The following is a 23,474-nucleotide window of genomic DNA, read 5'->3' on the forward strand; positions in this document are numbered from 1 at the left end:
ATTACCTAGCCAAATATTTTGAACAAAATGGCTGTTTGACTTTACAGGATTAATGAACAACTGAAAGTAATAATTTAAGAGAAAAACTTTTGAAGGAAAGCAGCCATGTTTCTCTCATTGTTCAGGGAGAAGTTCTGACAACGTGCATGCTGTTGATGGCATTAGAAACTCAAATTCTTTCCTAAATTTACCATTTTGACTCTTCCATGGACATTTACATGGCTTTATCTCAGAAAAAAAATTACATTAAGAACATGAAAATGTTAATTACACGGTGATAGCACTTTGAGGGGCAGGGGAAGCAGCTGTGTCCAGGTATCTGTTGTGAGCCCGAGGGAGCCCCTGCTGTGTCAGGAGCGGGAAGGGCGCTCTCTCCCCAGGACACTTCGTGCATCATTACCTCAGGAAATAAAAGGTATTGGTGGAGATTGCACAGGGATCTCCCTCTTCATTTTCCTGACAAAGTACAAGGGCCTCTTTGAAGGAGTTCAAAAGACAGGCAGGCACACAGAACTGCAGCAGGTACGAGCCTTCACTTCTGAAGAGTTGACTTCAGAGCCTGCTTAAAAATATGAGAAATTGTAACAGATTATTCAGCTATTGAGTAGCAGTTCATCCAGCTCCAGCTCCCCCACCTGCAAGCCTCCCGATGCTCCAGCCCTGCTCCAGTTCAGTGACCACGACATTGTCGTGTAAGTGCTGTGGGGCAGAGGTGTCCTCCCAGAGTGTGATTTGACATCATCTCTGTGTGTCACCTCGAGCAGCACCAGTTTCCAGCAGGCTTTCGTGACCCCATCCCCTGAAACAAAAGCCAAATGAGATTGAGACAGTGTGGCAGAAAGGAAAAGAACACTGCCAAGGGCTTGGGGGGGATCATCTTCCCCGTGGAGTTGCAGAGCTTAAACCCCCATGGGACCTGCTGTGGCCAAGGGGGAGTGGTAGGGGATTTAGGAGTAGCCAGGGGGAGCTGCTGTCAGCTGTAGTCACCAGGGACAGTTTCCATGAATCCTTCCAAGCTACTTTAAACTTCCTGAGATTTACTCTGACACTGCACTGGGTGACTCTGGGCACTTTCTTTCCTCTGAGAGTAAAACCACGCTGAACCTGTCCCTCTTTCTATGCACACATCTGCTACAGCTCCCATGTCATCGTGCCATCCATGGGCTTGGTGCTGACAGTAACTGCACGGTGTGAGAGCAGCAGCCAAAGGACTGGAGACACAGAAGGAGCATCTGACTGTTGAAGGGTAAAAGAGCCCCTTTCCCTCAGAAGTGCTGCAATAAAAATGTTACTATTTTTGAAATGGCACCAGTGGAAAAGCAACAAAGGGATTTGTTTTATTTCTGGTGAATTCTGGTCTGTTTGGGAGCTCTTTGGAAGAATAAACATTAAGGATCTCAGAAATGTTAACATTTTCAGTGTTTCTGGTTATATGCACAGGTTTTGGGGGCTGGGTGTAACAAAACAAAACTTGGGCTGTTACTGAATTACAGCACAAAATCAACAAGAAGAGGGACTGAAAGTGTTACATTCAATTTAGACAACAAAAGATCTCTTATTGTGTTATCCAAAACAAAGCATACATTAAACCAATAGAGTTATTGCACCAATCTCTCATTTAATCTTCTAGGATCATAAACATTTCAATTTCTTTATGAGACAGTTCTAGCCACACACAGCACTTGGGATTTCTTTGTTTATAAAACAGAACCCACCTCTCTTCTTTGAAATTGCTTTGGCTCCTGAGTCACCATCCAACCAATCTTGTCCTCAGCAGGCAAACAAGCACATATTTTACAGTCAGTGAGATATTTTTCTTTCAAAAAGGTTACAGAAAACATTTTCTAGAAATTTTTTTTTCCTAAGTAATAGAAGAGAAGCAATGATTCATATGACTTCTCTATTTTAGTTGTTTCAAAAAAACTGTTAGCAAGGCTTCATATTTTAAACGGAAATTTGATCTTTACAGTTTTCCACTAAATGAGACATAAAAGTATTATATGTTAGGTGTTGAAAATAATGAAAGCTATCAGAAGAAGCACAGTTTAAAAGCCTGTCTGTAGAGACTTTATGAAGAAGAGAAACCTAGTGATACATTTGTGTAAAATAATGAACAGTGCAGAACAGGCCAGGCAAGCGTTCCCATTTCTTCTTTATTGCTGATAAAGGAAAGGGGAGAGCTTTTGAAATTGGAAATTCTAATTTCGTTCAGATTTGGAAAGTGAATTGGAAACATAACCATTCAAAGCTCAGAGGAAGAAATACCTCCAGCTTTACTGCCAGTTGATCACAGAGCAGTATAGGATATCTGCAAGTATCCAAAGCCCACTAAAACTTCCCATGAATAATGCACCCATCTAAAAAACTGTGTCAAGATAAAAAGCCACAGGAGCTGAACAACTTCCCATCTAAAGAATAAATTCATTACTGTCTAAAAACCAGGACAAGTTCTAAACACCCTGTGCCACCCTAAGAGTGTATTAGAGAGGATTGAATACAGTGCTGGTGGCTATTGAAGGCAAAGTCTTGATGAAGTCTAACTCTTCATCGGATCCAAAATATATTTTCTTGAAGTAAACATTTCAGTCCTACTCATTTCTTTCCTCAGGAACATCAGGGATATCATGTCATTATCCCTGATTAAGCTAGAGCTCTCCCCAGTGAACCAGAAAAATGGTCTTGCCTCAAGAAAGAGATTCTGAATTTTCTCCCACAGTTTGTAAGTTGTGTTCTCTATTTTCTTGTACAAACCCCTGTGGAGCCCTGAGCATGGTCTGTCTGTGGCACACTCATGACATCTTCCTGAAATGAATCAGGATAAATCCTCCTTCCTTTTACAAGCATGTTGATGATTTTGATCCATGTTGGGTGTTTTTTGTTGCTCCCAATGCAGTGTGTTTGCTCAGATCCCTTTACAACTTGTCAAGTACAGAAATGGGTTTCACTGAATGGGAAACCCATTCATTAATAAGGAGCTGCCCCTTATGAAGGCATAACCAGGTGGAATTAGAGTGTTCTTTGTGTTGATCCTGCTCGCTATGACAAGCCTGACTTGATCTATGTGATTTGTGAAGGAAAAGCTACCCAAAGCTCTGGCACTTGAAGGTGCAGCTGAGACTTTGCCAGCAGCAGCAGTGAAGCCTCCTCAACAACAGTATATGCAAATATGTGATGGGAGGCAGGTAAATGCTGCTGTTCACTTCCCACCTGAATGATTAAAAAACAGAGATATAAAGAGATTAAAAAGAATACCTGAAGATGGATATCTCCCAAACCCAGTAGAGTCACTCACTGTTCAACATCCCTGAAAATTCATAACAGTCAGGCATGATTTTTGGGGTGCCCTAAAATATTTTTAGCCCAAGAGCAGTTAACTGGATTGAGATAAACGTCTATTCCTGTCACTGTGAAACTCCATCTTCCAGCACAGCTGCCCCACAGCTGTCACCAAAACAGCAGGACCACAGGGTGACCACCTTATAGTGTGGGCGCCACAACTTAATTTTTTTCTCAGGAATGTAGAGCCAACAAGGAAAGGAAATCTCCAAGTCATCTGGCTGACACTATCTCTCTGCCCTGCAGTGCAGACAGGAGGCCCACACATCACACAGCTGTACATTACCTGGCACAGACAGGGATTTGGTCACTGTGTAGCTGCAGCAGCAAGGACCTCTGGGAGAACAGGATAAGGTTCTCAGGAAGCCATCTCCCAGCAGTGCTGGTCCTCACCCCTGCCCAATAAAAGCTTCCTCAAAAGGCTGACACACTTCTCACTGTGGCAGCAAAGGGCAGCAGAGTGCCAGGGGTGAAAGCAAGAGCCAACAGCTTCTCTCCTGGCACAGCACAGCTGGTTGCCACAATAATGGAAGAGCTTTACTGGGTAGGAAACAGCAGAGTCTTCTCAAAGCTGATCTCAGAATGCAAAATGAGCAGGATCCCAGGACCTGAGATCCTTTATAAATTCCACTGACTTCTGGCCCCAGAGCAGTGAGACTGCTTTTTCAATCTTGCCTCCTACAAGATAATTAAATACATATTTTTTAGAGATAGCCACCAGAACAAGCCACTCCTTGCACTCACATCTTCCCCTGGAGATGCAATGAGCAACAGGAGAGATGTGAATCATTTAGTGCTACATTGGAAAGAGCTCATATACCACTAGAGCTTTTCTGGGATATACAGAACACCTCTGAATCTCTCCAGAGTCTTGTTCATTCTGCTATGCCTTGTTCATGAAAAAAATGAAGGCTCAGGTGTGCTGTCCAGTGTCATGTCTGATGTATGTCTGGGATGCTGACAGTGTTGCACCAGAACAGTACAGTCAAAGCACAGCCAGGAGAGAAATTCTCCTTCAGTAGAAGCTGCTGGCTTACACCACACTACTGCCCTGGGACAAGTACTGGAATGCCACTCCAGCAAGGAGAATTTTGCTTGAAAACAAAAACCAGCTCCAACTGTCAAGTATAAAAGGTGCAATCCTGGTCTCAGATATTAATCTGGTTTCAAACAGAGCAAACTGAGTGGATGATCAAGTACTCTCCCACAGTGACATTCACAATTGCATCTTCTGGTGTTTTGAACAAGATAATGCCATTACTCAGCACAGTGCTGCTAATCTCGGCTCCACTCTTTCTGCTGAAGGAGAGAACATCAAAGCTTTAACATCTGCACCTCCTATCTGGTATCTCTCTACTGTCTCTCTCCTCTCCCCTCCCTGTTCCCTAGCCCATTTTGAACTGAAATCTTTTCCTTATCACATTCAGCAGTTGTCTGATCATTGCAGGAATTTAAAGAACTTGGAGTTGTATCTTGGCTTGCATGACAGCATTTCTAAATGTCTGCAAATCTCTGGCAAGCAGAGCTTGGTGCCAGGGTCTCTTTTCATGTAATACCTTGGAGTGACTTGACATATTCATCACTCTGGAGGGTTCCTGAACAGACATTCAGTAGAACAGTTTGCACAGAGAGACACAGGCAAGCTGCCTCCAACCTTCAGAGATCCACTGTCTTACAGAGGTTTTGCAGACTATGAAATAGGATGACAGCCAGAAATGAACTCCCATACCCATGCTTCCTTCCAACAAGCAGACTTGTTCATACAATCCCCTCTGATAATATACTGTTGGAAAGTCCCAGCCAAAATAATTTCCTTGTCATACTGTAGGGATGCACCTGTTAATTAATGCCCAAAGGCATCTATCTCATATTTATTAGCACAATGACCTGTAAATAGAAGGAATGAGCTCTATATAGCATTGTGGTAACCATAAAACTCAAGAAGTCCTAGATGTTATAAAAGGGCTATAGACATCCAAGAGAATTTATTAACCAGCAAACTGAGCTACCCCAATGCCTACAGTACAACAGAGATAGGGATTTTATAATCAAATAGGCTGGTAAGAGTGCATGCCCTTGTAACTCTGGATTGAAAACATCAAATCTGCACTGCGTTACAGTCACTGCAACAATGTTATATTAAATTCTGTTTAGGAACTTCATATGTAACTTGCTGTCATAGATCATCAGTTATCTGAAAGCAGAACTGAAGAATTTTTGCCACAGGACTGGTTTTTAAGTGGACACAGGGAAAGGTGTGCATGCAAGGGAGTTTATTAATTTATTTCTCCTAAGATGATGCAGGGTAACAGAAATATCAGAATATGTGGGAGTGTGACCAGACCTGATGAGAACTGTAAAAAAGGGGAAATATGTTCTGAGAATCAGAAAGCAGCTGCTCATTCATCTGTGGAATGGCCCCATAAAAATGCAAGGGGAATCCTTGACTTGAAACAGAACTTGAAGAGACAAAAGAGTAATGAGGGCACAAAGAGTTTCTGCCCCAGCTCTTCTGTTTGACAGGACACCCATGGAGCTGCTGCCATGACCATTAGTGCTTGTTAATGAGAAGTCCCAACAAGAGAAAAAAAAGCTGCTGAAAAATTCCAGGCACTGTCACCACTAAAAACCCTCCCACACCTTGATTCACAAATCACTACTTTTTTGAGTTTCCAGAATAAATATTTACCCCTGAGAATTCAAAATTTCCTTTTCTCTGAGTATTTAGCAGCACTTTTCAATAAGATCTGCCTCCTAGATCCGCAGCTGATGGCAACACAATCGTTGTAAGATGTGTTCAAAGACAATGCTTTTTGCTGCAGCAGCACAGATGACAGGATTTACAAGCCTCTGGGTGCTGCACTTGTCCTGTGTCATAGAAGAAAGCAAGGCTCAGCAGTCTAAGATAACTCATCAGGGATTTAAAACTGGAAAAGAGAATGAACTGAAAATAATTATACTTTCTATCCACAAGGAAATACAATGTAAATGCTGTTCTTCAAGGGAAGGTGGAAAAAGTAGCAATTAAAAGTTGCCTGAACAGGAGCTACACAGGACAGTGAGGAGGAGGTGACTGCTGCACTCACAGCATGGAGAGGGAGTGAAGGAAGGTGAAGGCAGCACAAAAAATAGTCCTGAGGTTGACTCAGAGACAATTTGTGAGGTACCAGGTTCCCCAGGAAAGGCAGGTTTAGACATGATCACTGTGGCCTCCTGTCACTTGTGTCCCTCTGTCCTAGAGAACCATGGTCATGCTGTGAATATACCCAGAGCTGCACACATGAGGCAACATCCCCAAGTGGAAAAGTGAAAAACTCAGTATGACTGGTGCAACTAGTAGGGAAACTTTTGCTTCATAATTGTTTTCACCTGTGAGGGCTTGAACAATGCCGCAAATTCTGCTGCTTTCACTGGTGTAGAAACAGGCGTGGATGAGTCAGAACATGGAAATAGCTCAGCTGACAGTGAAACAAAGAGCCTGGTCTCCTGCCATAGTGTAGAGGCAGTCACTGTGTTTGGAGAAGAGTAGTTCCCAATTGTGCATTCCAGCATACAGAGCAATTGCTCAGAGAACCTAACATTTTTGTCGGACCTTGTTATCTCCTTCTGCCCTTTTGTTCCCTGCAAAACTTCCTTCCAAAAACACTTTCATCCAAACTGGCGCATTCCTTTCCCTTTTTCAAAGTACTTGCAGGGCTTTTCCCCCACTCTGCTTAAACTCCTTAATCAGCTCATTTTTTTTCTGCTTTTCTACCCAGTACACACTGGGAATGACAAACTTGAATATTACTCAGCACTCTGGACAGGACTTAATGATGGATTTCTTGAACTACTTGGCACATCTCCACTGCCAGATGCAGGACAAGAAGTATGTGTGGTTGCAATTGGAAAGGATGCCAAACCTCCTCTCAGAGGCTGGTGGTTTCTCACACAGCACTTCCACACAGATGCTGCACACCTTGACCTGACTGGCCTGGAAAGCAAAGGCCTTCTCCATATCAAGCTCAAATGTTGCCATGCACATAATCTTGTGAACCTTCCTCTGTTCTTGGTTGAAAGAGTGAAGCACTTGCCACCTACATATGTCACCCATGATCTTGTGGAGGTACAGGCAGCACTCTCCCAAGTGCCACATTACCTCCTCCATGTATGGACACAGCTGCTCCCTGTCACCACAGGAGTTCCCAGTCCACTGCAAATTGCTTCCAAATGGTAATGGGACTTCACTTCCAGATTAATATTTTGGTTGCTGCAGCACAGCACAACTCTGAGGGCATTTGACTTCTGCTGCTCTTCACTCAAGCCACACAGATTTCTGTCCCTGAGCCTCCTCTTACTCTGTGCTCCATGTGGTGGTGGGACCACACTCGGGCAGTGGGGGACTGTCAGGGATGGCACGGTGGCTGTGGCTCACCTGGGGCTGTGACCCTCATCTGATCACACCTGTACCAAGCACTGTAGGCACACTGTCCCTTCTGGTAGTACTTGAAGATGGTGGAGGATTTGCTTGTAGGCAAATTATGTGAGAGCAGAAACTTGTTTGCCTCCCAACACTCTCTCTGCACGTAGTACCTGCACATCACCTGCTCTGTGCTCATTGTGGCAGCACAATGCCTGGCCCCTGGCCCTGACTTCTGGTTGTTGAGCACAGAGAGTCCAGAGGACAATGGTAAGAGCAACCAGAGGTACAGCAAATGAACCCTGCAAGGAGGTACAGAAAAAAAATTCTTGATTTAGTCTGGGGGAAGTGGAAAAGATACATGATAATACCCTTTAAATAGGTAAAAGTGCAGTATAGAAGGTAATAAACTGTGTCTGCCAGGAGACAAGAAGTGATAGGTTGCAATAAGGGAGATTTACTGGTTAGAATTAAGAAGGACTCACATTAGACTGTGTGGGGAGCAGATGAAACCACCATCACAGGAGCCCTAGAAGAGGTGAGACACCCTGTGAGCAGGAATGGTTTAGCAAAAGAAGTTCCATCTCCCTCAGATTTATTTCCTGTGATCTTTTGTTATACTATGTACATTATGAAAATACTCCAGAATCTCTCCCCACTCTCTGGGACACCTGTGAGCAGTGCTTTGATATCTGTGTCTCAGACACAGGCTCTTGCCAGGCTGTTCCAGCTGCTTTGGTTGCAGTGAGATTAGCTCATGTCCTTTTAATGATGTAATTAGAAAAAACAGGATTCCAAATAACTACTGGGTATTAACAACCCAACTGTCATTGGTTTTACTTGAAGCCAACTGGAATTTCACAGAACAGACTGCAGTGCCAGTCAGACCTTACAAGGACTGCAATAAGACGTCTTTGCCACTGCAACAATCTCATTCCTTTAGGCAACAGACCGTTTCAATCAGTTCTTGCCATGGTAGTTTTGTTATCTTACTTTTACTTAATTGGTTACTGCAGGGTTGTCTTGGAGACTTAAGATCTGCTCTTTGAAACCACTGGGTTCTTATATGCAAGCTAGGAAAGAGAAATGGGATTTCACACAGCAAAGTTGTCAGTAACAAAACTGGACCAAAAATGCTGAACCACTGCATAAATGCATTATCTGGTGCCCAGCAACACAGCCATCTGCTGAGCTCAACCTTGGAGATTGGCTCCCAGCAACTGAAGCCCTAAATTATTAATCTAATAAACACGTCTGAATTCTTGTCTGAAGTCAACTGCCACTACAGAGGGCAAATCAAACTTTACTCTGACCTTGTTGCCTGGGTTTACTATCCCTGTGTGTACACTCACCAGCCCTCAGGTTTGGTTGCTCCCTCCCCAGTTTTCACATGCAGATCTCTTGCTGATTCCTCTTTTGAAGGTTTTTGTTTCTGGCGCTCAAATCTTGGCTGACAGGAGTGCAGCCATGCTGTGTGCTGATTGCAGCTGGCAGGTGGATTAGAGCCCATTCAGATGGCTGTGAAATGCCTCTGCAAGACAGAAATGGCAGAACAATGGATTATTTCACCATGAAGAGCCCAGAAACTAATGCAGACAGTCACGTGGAGGAGACAAGCTGAGGAGCATGAAGACATAAAGCAATTTTTGCTTCCACAAGCCCCACGAGATCTTTCCAGCTCAAAGTTTTGGAGATCTGCTGCCAGCTGCCTTCCTCCTCACCTAAGTTGGTTGATTTCTCTGAGGTACAGGATGTTCTTGATTTTTTCCAAAATATGTGGGAGCTACAGTTGCCAAGTAACAAAACCTCATCACTCTTTTCCTGAAATGCATAATTCCTAATTTCTCAGTTTCATGGAATGGACAGATGAAGCTGTTATCTATGACACTTGTTCACTATCAGATCATTTAGACTCCAGTCTTTCCCCTGGATAAATCTATTGGATAGAGAGTTCAGGGTGTCTCTCATCGTCGAAAACAAAACTGGGGATGCATTCACGATTCACTGAACTGACTCAGTGACCAGTGTAATGAGATTTCATTAAGAATACAGCAACACTGCAGCCAGGGAGAGGCAGCCTGACGTTCTATTCAAGAGGTATCCTTCCTCCTCACCTACTGAAAAGCACTCATATGATCGATCCCAAGCAAGTTCAGAACAAAACTGATGGATCCCCCTCCTTCACAGGAACTGGGAGCAAAGTTCAGCTCATTGTAGTATTTGTGGAACTAAAGGAGGTCCACAAGATGATGAGGGATGAAGAAACTGTCTTAGGAGATGTGAATTGAACCAGGAGAGAAGAATGCTGAAAAAATGAGGACAGCACCAAGATTTTTAAAAGGAAGAAGGCCCTAGGTAAGCTCTGGTTCAGCTGCTGTTCAGGAAGTCCTGGAACCAGCAGGCATATGCTGAATCTAATAGGAGGTTGGTTTTAACAGATAAGAGGAAGTACTTAATCACACTGTGCAAGTGAACTTCTGGAACTGGCTGCCCTGGGAAGCAGACAGAATTGTCAGAGTCAGGCAGCAATTAGACAAAATCACAAGCAAAAAGTCTAGACATGGACACTAAATACCCTAGGCAGGGATGTCCACTTTAACGTAGCTGATACAACAATTGTGGCTGTTGTTAGGGCAATGAGGGGAATGGACCACTTAAGTGGCCAAGCAAGTGTGCTTTCCCTAAATAGCATCTTTTATTGCCTCAATCTGCAACAGAGTACTGGACATGATGGATCCAGGTTTGCTGTTATTTCTTACTTGTCTCTAATTTGATAGAGGCTCTGTTCTTCCTGCACCATGACAGAGTTCATTCCCCTTTGAACCTGCTCCCAATAGAGCCAACAATCTAGCCCAGGTTACATAAAGAACCATATAACCTCCAGATTTCATCCAAGGGTTCATCTTCTCCTGAATATCTTGAAATCTTTTTCTGTCCCCTAATTTCCTTCTTCCTTCCACACACCAGCAAGAAGCACTGTATGGCTGAGCTGCTTGTGAATCTTGAAGATGAGCAGTGTCTGAAAGTTTGTGACACATTAGCAGAGCGACAGTGACAACTCCATGTCTGTGCACTACAATAAGCTAGTTATAAACAAGAGGGTTTCTCCTCTAATGTTCCCAGTCCTTGCTACCACACTGGAGCGGACTGGACTAATGAAGATTTCCTCCTGTGAGCTCCATGAGGCATCTGCACTGTTCCTTCTGAACTCATTACAGTGAACAAAACATAGAGCAGAAAAAGCATTTTTTTGCTGGCTATAAATCATGAGTGACACTAAAGTATTGCTATTAGCAGCAGAAAAATGCTTTCCTCCCCCAACCTCATCTAGCCCTGTGTATGTACAACACTATGGCAATGGGTGATGGGGTGTCTGGATGGAAAATTAAATAGAAGTTGTGTTGTCTGAAGATAAATTGGTACCTCCCCTGATGTGAGTGACTTTGTCTTTTTCTGATTTGTCTTTTAACTTAAAAAACACTGAGACTAAAGATAAGGATGAGCTTTAAAACCATAGCCTTTGTCCCTTCCTAGGCTCTCCTGAGAAAGTCCTGTCTCTGAAATGAGCTCAAAATGAAGATAAATGTTCTGGCAGTAATATGCAATATTATTTTTGGCATTTGAAGAATCCCAAGCTAGATAAGAGAAAACTGAAAGGAAAACAAAGCTCTGTTTTTTTTCAAATGCAAGTGATAAAATGTTGCTTACCCATATGAACCCAGAATCTTTTCTTTTTTTCCCCAGATTGTTGCAGTAATTCCTGATTTTCACTGGAGTAGCTGATTATGGGGCCTTATTTAAAACCCAGCATATTCAGAGACCCTGGTGGAATCACACAATAACACAACTGAAAGACAAAGGCATGAGAAGACTGTGCCAACTCCCCAGCTTCTGCCCAAAGGCTAATTTGGTTTTGGACAGTGTTAGCTGTAAGAATGATAAGATTAACACCTGATATCAAGGGAAAGGCTGAACTGTCTGAGACTTCCTTCAGCAGAACAGAACTGGCTCCAGCTCCTCCGACATATTAGCATATGTTAGAGGAAAGGCCTCTTTCTTGGACTAGTGTGTATTTCCCTATAGAGCCTCTGTGCAAAGCTCAGAGCAGTGTTTCTGCTGATACATTTGTTGGTATGTTGAATAAAACATGTGCCATTTGACATTGTTTGCTTGGGCTTCCACGGAGAATGAGAGAGGGCATCTATTACTGTAAGGCAGAGAGGCATGAGAGGCTGAATCTGCCTTTCTAGGAGCAGGATGAAGCCCAGACAAATGTAGGAGCATGTCACATTTTGATTCTGAGAGAGCCCTGACCAAAGGACACAGCTCACCCTGCATTGATTGAAGTGCCAGCTGAATATATTGCCTTAAGACAAGGAAAAGTAAAAAGCCCAAACCTTTGCTCTCTGTATGTGCTTTACCCTTTTACAGACGTGTATGCTTTGTAAATTAAATGGGAAGAGATTTTCAGAATAAGCTAAGTGTTTTAGAGGCAAAATTTCTAGTGCTTAGAAAGGCTCCTGTGTCCAAAGGACAGCATGTGCTCTGCAAATTTTGATGTGCTTTGTCAAGGCTGGAAGTTTGATAAGAGGCTGGTTCTCAAGAACTCTTAGAGCATCCTGTTGTAGGGAACAACAGTTATTGATGCTGCTGGTTTTAAACTAAGAAGTTGTCACATCTCAGCTGTTCTTGGATTTGACTGGCATGTGAGGAATGGTTGCATGGAATAGCTACGGGCATTGCCACCTGTTGTGTCTATTCAAAGTTAATAATTTTCTAGGCAATTAAGAACTGTGCAGTGGTACATTTTATAATACAAGATTTGTATGATGTGACCAGAAGGAACATCCTAGCATAAGAAATAGGATGCTTCTAAAGGAATTCAGAATCTCCCCCCTAAAATCTGTGAAATATTCTCAGGTCAGTTCAGAGAAGCAGCATATTGAGAAGGACGTCAGCAGAATCAGGAAGAGCCCTAGAGGAAATTCGTTTGGCCACCAGGTACAGCACTGTCTTCCAGATAAGCTTTGATTAAACACTTGTTCATTCCATTTCTGTCACGGTGTTTCCAGCTCTGTAATGAAATAGCTCATCCCTGGCAGCTGTTGTGCCAGTGACAGGAGCTGTTCTGTCCCGTGTCAGTGACACCAGGGCAGCTCTGCAGAGAGGAGAGGCACTGGCCAGGTAGTCATGGATGTGCCATTGGCAAGGAACAGGCAGTGGGAAGATGACTCCAAGATTATCTGTAACTACTAAAGGATATGCCCTTGACACACACAGAGCAGGGTCATACCCTGTCCTGAGCTCTAAATAGTTCAAAAGCTAAAAAAGCTGCTGATCTTTGGTTTCATGGAGCTGATCATGGCAGTAAGGCCATCTTTAGCAGGTTGTTAATATTTGGGGAACCTTCATCTCCACGAGATTTCTGTTTCATGGAAACAAATTAATTCTTGTCTTCTATGCAGTCACAATAGTCAAAACATACTTTTTATCTACTCTGACCACCCTTTGTTAAGCAGCTTTGCTTCCTTACTCCCCACCTTCTCCTGTTCTGTTTGGTACTGGACACTAAGGCCCCTTTCCCTCAATAGAGGCATCACAGTTTTCCACAGGAATACACATAGTATACACAACTAAGAGCTGGTTTCCTTGCCAGCAGTGGGTGTGGAAGGTTGTAACTTTTTCCAATGGCAAGGAAAAAACAGCAAGCTCACTGGCACAAATCTATCAGTGAAGCTGCACAAGTGTATTAAACAGAGCAAACAAGAACTTTGCTGGTACCTTTCAAGTAAATAGTTTCTCCTTCTCAGTTTGCTCCAGCATAAAAATCCCTCTCCCCTGTACATGCCACTGCCAGTACTTATTTTTTAAGAACTTGGATCTGTTTATTTATTTATCCATATTTACTTTAAAAGTCTGGGCTCAAAATTAAACAGTCATTCATAATGTCATTATCTGCCTTGCTCTGCAGTTAGATACTCTGTGTGGTGTCACAGGACAAAACCTTTGGCAAGGTCTCCAGAAGAGCAATTTAGCTCCTCATCCATCTTGCCTGGCAGCATGATTGGCTTCCAAGTTTGCACTGCTAAATTTGTTATTTTACTCTGACTTATATTATTGAGCGTTAAATCACTTTCTGAAGTGTTTATTGGCAATAGTTGAATTCTTTCCACTCATTTGAGCAACTTTTAAAGCATAAACATTTCCCTGTATCTTGGAGCTTGATGGAAAGGTGGGGAGAGTTCCTCAGGAGGATGGGTTGTAGAAATGACCAGCTCATTAAGTAGGGACAGAATGTGCCAGTGTTGTGGAGGAGAATATCCTCCCCCTTCCATCAGGATGAAACAGTAAACTCCCACTGCCACTCCACAGCACTCACATGAGGAAGGTTAGCTTATGTCTTGGTTCTCCCATCATGTCTTGGCCTGTCAGGAAGCAGATGACCTGTTTACTGGATCACCAGTGACTTCCTGGCAGGATCTTGGTAGAACCTGAATCTCCCTGGATAGAAGGCCAGGTTGTGATCTGCAGGGTCGGGTGCTCAGGAGGTTATTAGGCACCAACATGCCCATGCTTCCAAGCATGAAGTGTGGTCTGCAGCCCTTCCCTGGCACTGATGCCTCTTGGGAAGGAACCAGAAACAACTTTCTTATACCTATTTAGGAAAATGGAGTGGAGGATCAGAGAGCAGAAATAAACAAAGAGCTGAAAATCTACTGTGGCAGTTAGAAGATGAGCTGAAGAACAAAGGCCAGAGGCAGGTCAAGCTAGAGAGAAGGCAGAATTTCATATAAACCCTTTGGCAATTGATCTCTTGAGGACCCAGGTGTGACAGCCCAGCAGCCTGATCCAGGCTGGTGTACTCAGTACTGCAGGTCCTCTTACCTCTTACCCGTGCATCATGAAGACCCACAAATTAAATTTTTTCTTTTAATTTTATTTTTTATGAGGAGATCCATTGAGTGTCTTTCTTGCATCTGGGAGTTACTTTCCAATCTGATGAACACTGACTTTTAGAGATGACACCAAGATCACAGTAGCAATCAAGACTCCTTTGATGGCAGAGCTAAAAATACACTCCCCAGCTGACACAAGCCTTCAGCAGCAGAACACAGTTTGGTTTGAAAGAATACATCTTCCTTAGTCTCCATGTCTTCTACCAGAGGACACCAAATCTGTGAAAACCATGCAAGCAGGTTACAATTGTCTTCTGAAATGAAGCAGCCATATACAGACCCATATTACCTTCAGCCTCAGCAAGGAGAAAGCTTTAAACACTCTGAGTGCCTTGGAGAAAGGTTTAATTGGCAGTTTTTTGCCTCTTTGGTCCTGTTGGCATTTGCCAAGTTATTGCATGGCAGGAACCGCATCTTTAGCTGCTTGCCCTTGACAATCCCTTAGGAAAGGAAAGATCTGGGGCAGCTGATTGACAGGACTGAAACTGAGCCTATCTGCCTCCCTTCCTGCTCTCCTCCCTGCTAATTACAGGGTGCTGGCACACAAGCCCTGGCTAATGAGGCATTCCCAAAGCCCTGCTTCTGCACTTGTAAAGAAGACTGTGGTAAGTAGTGCCACTGCCACCTCCTGGGCTTTCAGAGGACTTGACTACATCCTGTGGGTTACAAATGCAGATTTATGCAAATGTTGGGCAACAGATCATGAATTGCCCAGATGCAATCTGTGCCAGCCCACTCTGTCCCCAGGTCAGAGAAGTGATGGCACTAACAAGCAGGTGTTTGCAGAACAGAGTGCAGGTCTCCCTCCCCTTGGAGGCATTAGCCAAATCATTAAGGCTTCTGGGTAGGAGATGTACAATCTCACACAATATCAGCTCCACATTTGTAATGTGCAATGTGTCAGGGGGTAAAAGGTTGAGCAACCCACTTTGGCAAATGGAAATAGCAAGAAGGGTGTATTTTTCTGGCTAAATGAAAGCCTTCTCTCTGTGTTATTTTTTTTCTTGTGTCTCCATGCATAACTTGAACACAGCGAAAGGAAAAATTAAATTATTTGGTCAGACAAAATTGCACCAGATTTATTGTTTTAAGAGATACAGGGGATATTTCATATTTCTACATGGCTGCTGGAGCTATAATTGGCAGCACAATGTTCTGTCAAAAAAAGGCATTCACCCAAAAATGTCTCTGGGCCCAGCCAGCCTCAATCTTGGAGGTGGATGTCCCATCCCTAAACCTCTGTGGGCAATGCTCCATCACCAGGAGTCTGTTTGAAACTCCCATTTAGTGTGTTGGCCCTGAAGATGTAAGACCTCCCTCTAACTGAGCCTTCAGTGTGGATGCTTTCGGGCTTGTTCTGGCAACGGAAGAACATAAGGAAGCCATTCCTGTAGTTCTTGTTCATCCATCCATAGAGCAGGGGGTTGACAAATGTAGAGCACATGGCCCCGACATGGAAGACAGTGTACAGGAGTTTGTACTCATGGAAGATAAGAACCAGATCAAGATCGATGGCAAGCTGGAATATGTGGAAGGGCAGCCAACAGACTGCGAATACCACAACTACCATCACGAGCATTTTGGTTGTCTTCCTCCTCCGGCACTGGTTTTCATTCCTAGAAGTGGGACTGACATGGTTTTTCAGCTTGAACCAGATCCTGGTGTAGGCATAACAAATAATTGCAAGAGGAAGAACATACTGCAGGAGGAGCATGGACAGACTGTAGATGGTGGCATCTCTGTTGTTAGCAGAGGGCCATTTTTCTGAGCAAACTGCCATTTTGAGGTTAATGGATGGGATTTCCTCGTATCGGTACTCCCTGAAGATGGCCAGAGGTCCTGCCAGGACAGCTGCTGCCAGCCACATGACAGCTATGATGGTGAAACTGAGCCTCTTGGAAATCCTGCTGTCCAGGTGGAAAACAATACAGCGGTACCGATCCAGGGCAATCACAGTCAGAGTGAGAGTGGACACATGGACACTCAGAGCTTGAGCATAAGGAACCAGGTGACAAAGGACAGCTCCAAACTTCCACTCGTCCAGCAGGGTATACACTAGGGTGAAAGGCAGACAGAGTGTGTCCACCATCAGGTCTGCCAGGGCCAGGTTAGCTATGAAGAAGTTGGTGACAGTCCTCATGGTCTTGTACTTCACTATGATGTAGATGACCAGGGAGTTTCCGATGAACCCCAGCAGAATGATGAGGGAGTAGGCAGCAATCAGGATGACCTGGACCCCCAGGATCTTGGTGCTGTCCATCATGACACTGCGGGACCCAGAGAGATCCTGCGTAGGAGTGACAAAGTCCTTGGCATGCCAGCCGTGTGGCAGCTTCTCATCTAATGCTATCTTCTCCACGGTGAATGTGCTGTTGGCTCCCTCCAATGGTCCCATGCCTGGCCTGACACTTTCCATAAGGAGGAGAAGGGGGTCTGGAACACAGACATAACAGAAGTGAGAGCATGGGTTGCACTCATCTTTGATGAGATTTACTTGCCTACAAAAATTCCCCAACGCCTTAAGAACTAGGAAAGGAGAGAAACAAGGCACTCACAAAGTCAAGGTGTCCTCCACCTCCCTATAACAGTTTATTTATTTCCAGATTGTGCACCAGTTTTTTTCTATTTCTTATTTCTTACCTTTCCAGGTGAAAATATGTGTCCCTCTGCCTCTGTATAAGTCTCTGCCACTGTTCCTGCTAGTGATGCTACCACCCAATCCACCCAGTACTGTCTGCTCTCCTCCCGGTAATGTGGGTAGCACAACTAATGCCATTTCATGAGCCATTGTCTGTGATCAAATGTGTGGCATAGTCATTCCCTGGCCCTCACTACCAGGCCCTCAAGGTCCTGTGAAGCAGCTAGACAAACCAGTTTTCTTCTTCCTTCCCCTGCCAGTCTCAGGGTTCCCAGGCATCTGGCAATTGTTGCCTGCCTTGGTGGCTTTGAAGGTCACAGGCACCCAGCCAGGCAGGTGTTGTGTCCCCATCACAGAAGAGGGAGGTTTGACAGCACAGAGAGCACAGTTACAAGTCCAAAGTAAGGAGCTACTGGACAGTGAGACCCATGAACCCTATGGCCAGGAGACACTCCACATCCTCTGCTTTCTCCAAGGATTCAATGAGTGGCTCATATAGCTTTATAGGATTTTTGTGTCTAGATTATGATTGTTACAATGATACAAGAAACCATGTTTTAGGATTTGGCCCAATCTGAAGACAGTCCAGGTGATTATAAATTAGAAGTTGTATTATAAATTCTGTATTACTTAGGTGATTAGAAATCATAAATTACTAATAAATTCTGATTTTTTATATTTGTAGATTGCACTATGTTGATTCTTCTTGTAGAAATCCTGTGCTGTTTCAATCATAAATTCAGTTCTACATTAATCATAATACCCTGATGAAGAAACAAAGCTTTAACTGCCACCATGATTTAGTGCCATCTTCATTCTGCCCAGGATCCCTAAAAGAACCTCTCTGTCCTCTCAGTGTTGGTGACACCCAAGCATCCGCTGGCTTAGCAGAGGAGGGATCTCCTACAGGGACATGCATGTGCAGGGTATAAACCACTGAAGCTGTGAACAAGCCTCCCACAGAGCTGCTGCTGAGCATCCAGGCACAGACAGGCCGAGAGACAGAGCCCCAGCATCCATCAGCCTCCTGGGGCTCGAGGGCCTGAGTGGGATGGCTGTGGGAGCAGGAGCCCAAGGGGCCAGAGCTGATGCAGCCTGGGAGCCCTGGCTGGCATTAGGTGCCACTGGAACAGCAGCGTTGTCACAGCAAGGTGTTTATTGAATCCAAACACAGCAGGAGAAAAGCCAGCTCTGTTAGTGGCCCCTGCCCAACCTCCATGGCTCAGAATTGCTGTGGGCTATGTGGAGAGGGGTGGACATGGCCCCTTATATCCCCTCTTCCCAGCACTGTGAGTGGGGCCCCACTCCCACTGCAGACTTAAACAAAAGTGAGTGAAAGTCATCACTCTGCCCAAGCAGAGAGGTCAGCAAAACATTGTGTTTTCTCTAACCTGCAGAGAGGGTGACAGTCCTCGTGGCCTGTGAGGGTAAAATGCCCTTTCACTAAGGGAGGGAGGCAAAGAGCTTAAATGAAGTGTGTATTAGAGGCAGGCTGCTGGGTATCTTCTCAGGATCCTTGAGGAAGGAACTGGGTTTGTCCCAGAAAATATGTGAGCAGTGCTGACTGGGTGCTGGTGGGCTTCCTGCAAGTCCCATGCAAGCCAAAGCTTTAAGAACAGCCTGACCTTGGGAAGGGAGAATGCTTTGCAATTGCATTTCAACCTAAACTAAAACGTCTGCTTGTTCTGTCATCCCTCCTCAGGGCAAGGGTTGTGATTCCCCCCAGGAGCTGCTCCCAGGAGTCTGCCTGGCTGGCTGCAAAGCCAGGACCCTGCTGAGGCCCAGCAGAAGAGCTGCCTGCAGTAAAACCATCCCTGCTGCCACCCTTTCTCTTTCCCTCTCCCTGTCCAGTTGCCTGCCTAATACCTCACTCTGCAGACTGATTTATGCCACTGGTTCCTGTAAATGAAGTTGTTGGGCTCAGACACTGTGAGATAGTGGACGCCATATAGCTACTGCGAGGAGGGTAGGAAGCAAAGGAAAAAATGGGTGGATCTGCTAGGGCCAGGGTTTGTTTAAGGGTGATCTCAGACCTCCTCAACACCCCTGCCCCAGCCTTGGAAAGACCAAGAGGAAGCTCCAGCTTCTAAGACAGCAGAGAGCAGCTCAGAGCCATGTCATACAGTGGGTGCAGGGGAAAGCAGAGCAGGGGAACAGGCAGGGCCCTGGGAAGGTGGCACAGCCACAGCCCCTTTGGCAGACACCTGTGCTGCAGCTGGCCCTGAGCAAACCCCACTGCCAGGAGAGCAAGGTCAGCCAAGGAAACACAGCAAGTGATAGGGACACTTTCAGTGACTGTACTTTCCCTGCTTGCCACTCATCTGGGATTTAAACCTTCTGGATTGTCCAGCATTACTTTATCACTTGTTATCTCCTTTTCTGTGGCTTGCCTGTTCCACTTATCTTCAGTACCAACTCCTGGCACCAGGCCAGTGGACATTCCCTTCTCTTTTTCTCCATCTCATCCACCAACCGGCTGCCAGTTCCTGCACTCACATCTCAGGCTGTTTCCTTTTGCTGGAGACTGGCAGCTATCCACCATCTGAGAGGAGCCAGGAACATCATGGCTGCTGGAGCTGCTTTGCTTCCTAACAAAATGGCCTTAATGGAGTCACTATTTGATTTTGTTTGTTTTGTTTTTTCTCCAAAGGGTAACTATTACAAATAAATTAAGACATTTTAATTAAGAGACAAAAATTATTATAATAAATGCTCCCACTCCAGGGAATGCCTGGAGGTCACTGGGATGATGCTAGGAGTGGACTGAGGTCTGTTCCAGCAAGTAATGGAAGTACTGACATATGTGTAGGCTGCTGTCAGGCCCCATGCCTAACAGGCCTGCCAGACTAGATGAAAAAATCCTTGGAGCTAAGACTCAACTGTTTTTGGGACAAGAAAGCAGCAGGAGAGGCCAGGAGGAGGCAGAATTACTATCCAGGTCCTTTCCTCTGTGCTGAGTTGTCATGAAGGGATGCAGAAACAGAGTGCTGCCTGTATCAAGATAACCTTAACCCTCACCCTCTGCTCCAGCTGAGGCTCAGCCTGAGGCAGGGCTGGGACCCAGGGATGGCTCCCAGGGAGACAGAGCTGTTCCCTGTGCCAGCAGGGATCAGCCTTTGGGAAGTGGGGAAGCACAGAGGAGCCCTTCACTCAGCACACTGCTGTCAGTGACTGGGACAGTGGCCAAAGTGACAGCTCCATTCCTGCAGAGGGCCCAGACCAGGTGCCCTGGGACTCATCCACCTCTGCTTCCTGAGGCACCCCAGCTCCCTCCATGTCCCTGCTGCAGCCCCAGGCATTCAGCCAGGCTGGAAGAGGCACAGCCAGACCTGGAAGAGCCATATCCAGAGCTGGAAGAGTCATCTGTAAAGCCTGGCAGGGTTCAGAAAGCAAGGCTGGATGGGTGGTCAACGGGCTGGAGAAAACAGAGCTTGTTAATTAGAATTCCTCTTTTTGTCCAAGCATTGAGACTGGAGTCCATGGCATCAAAAGGAGGGAGTGAAAGGACTTAGGCCAGTCTCTGCTCTTCGGTTTATGACAAACTCTTTCTACAGCAGTGTGAGGGTGAGGGTTGAGGCTGATGGATACTGCCATGGCTTGGCTCACTGATTTATTCCATGCTCGTCCTTCCTCCAAAGCAGCTCAACTACACCAAATCCCTTAAGCTCCAGCAGCCCAGTCAGGAGCACTGACTCATCTCATCCCCAGACCCATATCCAGACAGATGTCCATGACAGGGAGGTCTGAGACCATTCCTCATCATGAGAAGCTGGTGGTCACCCTGGGACAAGCCACCTTCTACCACCTTCATGTTCCCTTCCAACACTCAAGAGGCAGCAGCATTCAGTGTCCCTGCACCCCACAGCACAGCATTTAAGGGAGGACAACACAATAAATGGGGATATGGAGGTTAACCAGACTGCCAGAGACCACACAGCACATCCATGGCAGGGCTTGGGCAGAGCCCAAGTTTTCTAACTCCAGCCTCTTGAATTCACCACCAGAGAGGACTCTGCATCTCAGCAAAACCTGAACATAAATCTCAGGAACTGCATGAAAATGCAAAATGTGACTGATGGAGGGGAACAAATTTTGTATTCTCTGTGCAATGGGCAGGTTTCAGGACAAACAGCAGCTCTGGATGATTTCCTGAAGCCAAAGAACAGATAGAAATTATCCCAGCTCCGTCTCCAGTGAAGGGGTGATTGCCTTGCTATGATACTCCAGCAAAAGGGAAGACCCTCTAACCAGCGCACCATTTGCTGTAGCTTTTTAAGTAATCTATCTGCCACTGGTGCAGAAACCTCATCAGACACTGATTGCCACCCAGAACTGCTGCTGGGGAACCCCAGCACAGACCTGACACCAGGAGACAAAGTGCAAGGATGAGGAGATACACCAGCAAGTTCTTGTGGTTCCTCACACTAAATATTTTTGTGTCCCAGCCTAGGCTGGAGCCACGGAAGACTCTGAAGGGGACGAGGTAATGAGGATGCCGTAATCACCCAGCTCAGGACAGGATGAAAAAGGAGGTGGTGAGAAGAGATCTGTTTGGCAAGGATACATGCTTTGTCATGGGAATTTATCCTACAGAAAGCAGGGGGGAGCAGTGCAGGGCCCTCTGCCCTGTGGGATGCGCCATGGGAGCAGAGCAAGGCTGGCTAGGACATAGGGATCAATGGGTGACACTGCAATAGAGACACACCAGTTGCTGGGGCTGCAGAAAGGAAGAGACAGCATGGTGGATGGATCCTGGTTAACCTGGGGAATCTGTTACCTCCTGGAATGCATGGAGTCTGGGATAGGTGAGACAGTGGAACGGAGGGAAATAACAACTCACTGACAGAACAAATGGAGAAAATGCAGTATCCTGCTTTGGGACAGACCAGAAACTCTGTAGGTGAAATGCACCTGCAGCAGGACTATAAGGGGATTTCTCTGATCAAGGACTAACATGCAATCGGTGCTGAGAGAAAGCAAGCACTGATTTTCCTCCTGTATCCCATATCCCTCTTTGCATCTCCCTCTCTGAGGACACTGATCTCTGGCAGACAGCCGAGTGCCAACAGTGTGTGCAGTCCCAGCACGGAGGAGCTGATGGAGGTTTGTACCAAGCCACGAGGAGGCAGACTGCAGGAGAGAACAGGATTTCTCAGTCCCTCACCTGCCCCTCTGGAGCTGGATGTGCCCAGGTTCTGCAGCACCCTGGAGCAACCTGCTCTCCTGACTGTTCTCACTCAACATCCTGCTTCCCACACTCCCTGCTTCTGCTCAGGGACCTTTCAAAACTCTCCTGTCAGTATCTCATTTGCTTTCTCTATTCCAGTTCTCAGGGCTGCCAGTCCCCCAAATCCAGTTTCCCAAAGATGCTTGGACCTTTTTTGCCTAAACAATGTGACATGGACAAGACCTGGCCCTATCTCAGCCCTTCTGCTCAGATGAGCCCTCCCTGACCCACCTGCAAAGGTCAGAGCTTCCTCCTCCTCCAGGAGCCGAGCCGCTCTCCTCCAGTCACTGTCTCATCGCTGGCCAGGACACAGCACTTGGTCCTCTCCACTCTCTGGAAGTCAACCTGTGGCAAAGGAGTGAAAAGCACTTTTCTGCAACTGTCCTCGGAGAAGAGAGGAAGTCAGGTGAGGATGGGGGCTGCTGGAGAGTGTTTCATGGCCAGGAGTAGCTCCGGAACCCTCCCTGAGCAGCCGCAGAGCCCCTCGGGCAGGGTGACTGACAGCCCCGTCTCACAAGCTGGATGCTGTCTTCGCTCCTGAATGAGAGAAAGGCAGAGAGCGTGTGTTTAACAAACAGCAATGGAAAGGGGGAGGGAGCCTGCTGCTGCTGTTTATACAGTGTTCAGCCACTGAGGGGCTTCTTGCATCGAGCAGAGAGAAGCTTTTCCACCACATCCAGTGAGAAGTGCTGGGAGCTGGAGCTCTGCAGGCTCCCTGTCCATACCACAGACCTGGGCATGTGTTATCTGCCCTCACTCCACAGCTGTCCCATCTCCTCAGGCTTTGACCTCATTGGGACTGGCACAGTCACATCTGGAGGGGGATCTCCCCTGCAGCAAGAGGTCTGCAGATCCTGCAGCTCAGCAGAGCTTTCACAGGCCTCCCTCCACCCTCCTCTGTCTCTGTGTTTGTACAGT

The 23,474-nt window shown here is 45.8% G+C and overlaps 1 protein-coding gene and 1 pseudogene across 1 annotated transcript; both read right to left on the reverse strand.

Moving 5' to 3' along the window:
- Window positions 1-6,984: 6,984 nt before the first annotated feature.
- Window positions 6,985-7,934, reverse strand: LOC110482727 (E3 ubiquitin-protein ligase makorin-2 pseudogene; annotated as a pseudogene).
- Window positions 7,935-15,693: 7,759 nt separating this feature from the next.
- Window positions 15,694-23,106, reverse strand: LOC110482733 (neuropeptide Y receptor type 2). Its single transcript, XM_021552192.3, has 2 exons — window positions 22,788-23,106; window positions 15,694-17,124 (listed from the first exon to the last, which is right to left on the reverse strand). Exon 2 carries the CDS (start codon window positions 17,105-17,107, stop codon window positions 15,923-15,925), a length of 1,185 nt encoding a protein of 394 aa, XP_021407867.2. The 5' UTR covers window positions 17,108-17,124; window positions 22,788-23,106; the 3' UTR covers window positions 15,694-15,922.
- Window positions 23,107-23,474: the final 368 nt, after the last annotated feature.

Source organism: Lonchura striata, chromosome 15, assembly GCF_046129695.1.
Source record: "Lonchura striata isolate bLonStr1 chromosome 15, bLonStr1.mat, whole genome shotgun sequence".
Lineage (NCBI taxonomy): Eukaryota > Metazoa > Chordata > Aves > Passeriformes > Estrildidae > Lonchura > Lonchura striata.

Bases quoted from the DNA above. Each gene is read 5' to 3' on its own strand.
- LOC110482733 (XM_021552192.3), bottom strand. From the start codon at position 17,107: ATGGAAAGTGTCAGGCCAGGCATGGGACCATTGGAGGGAGCCAACAGC.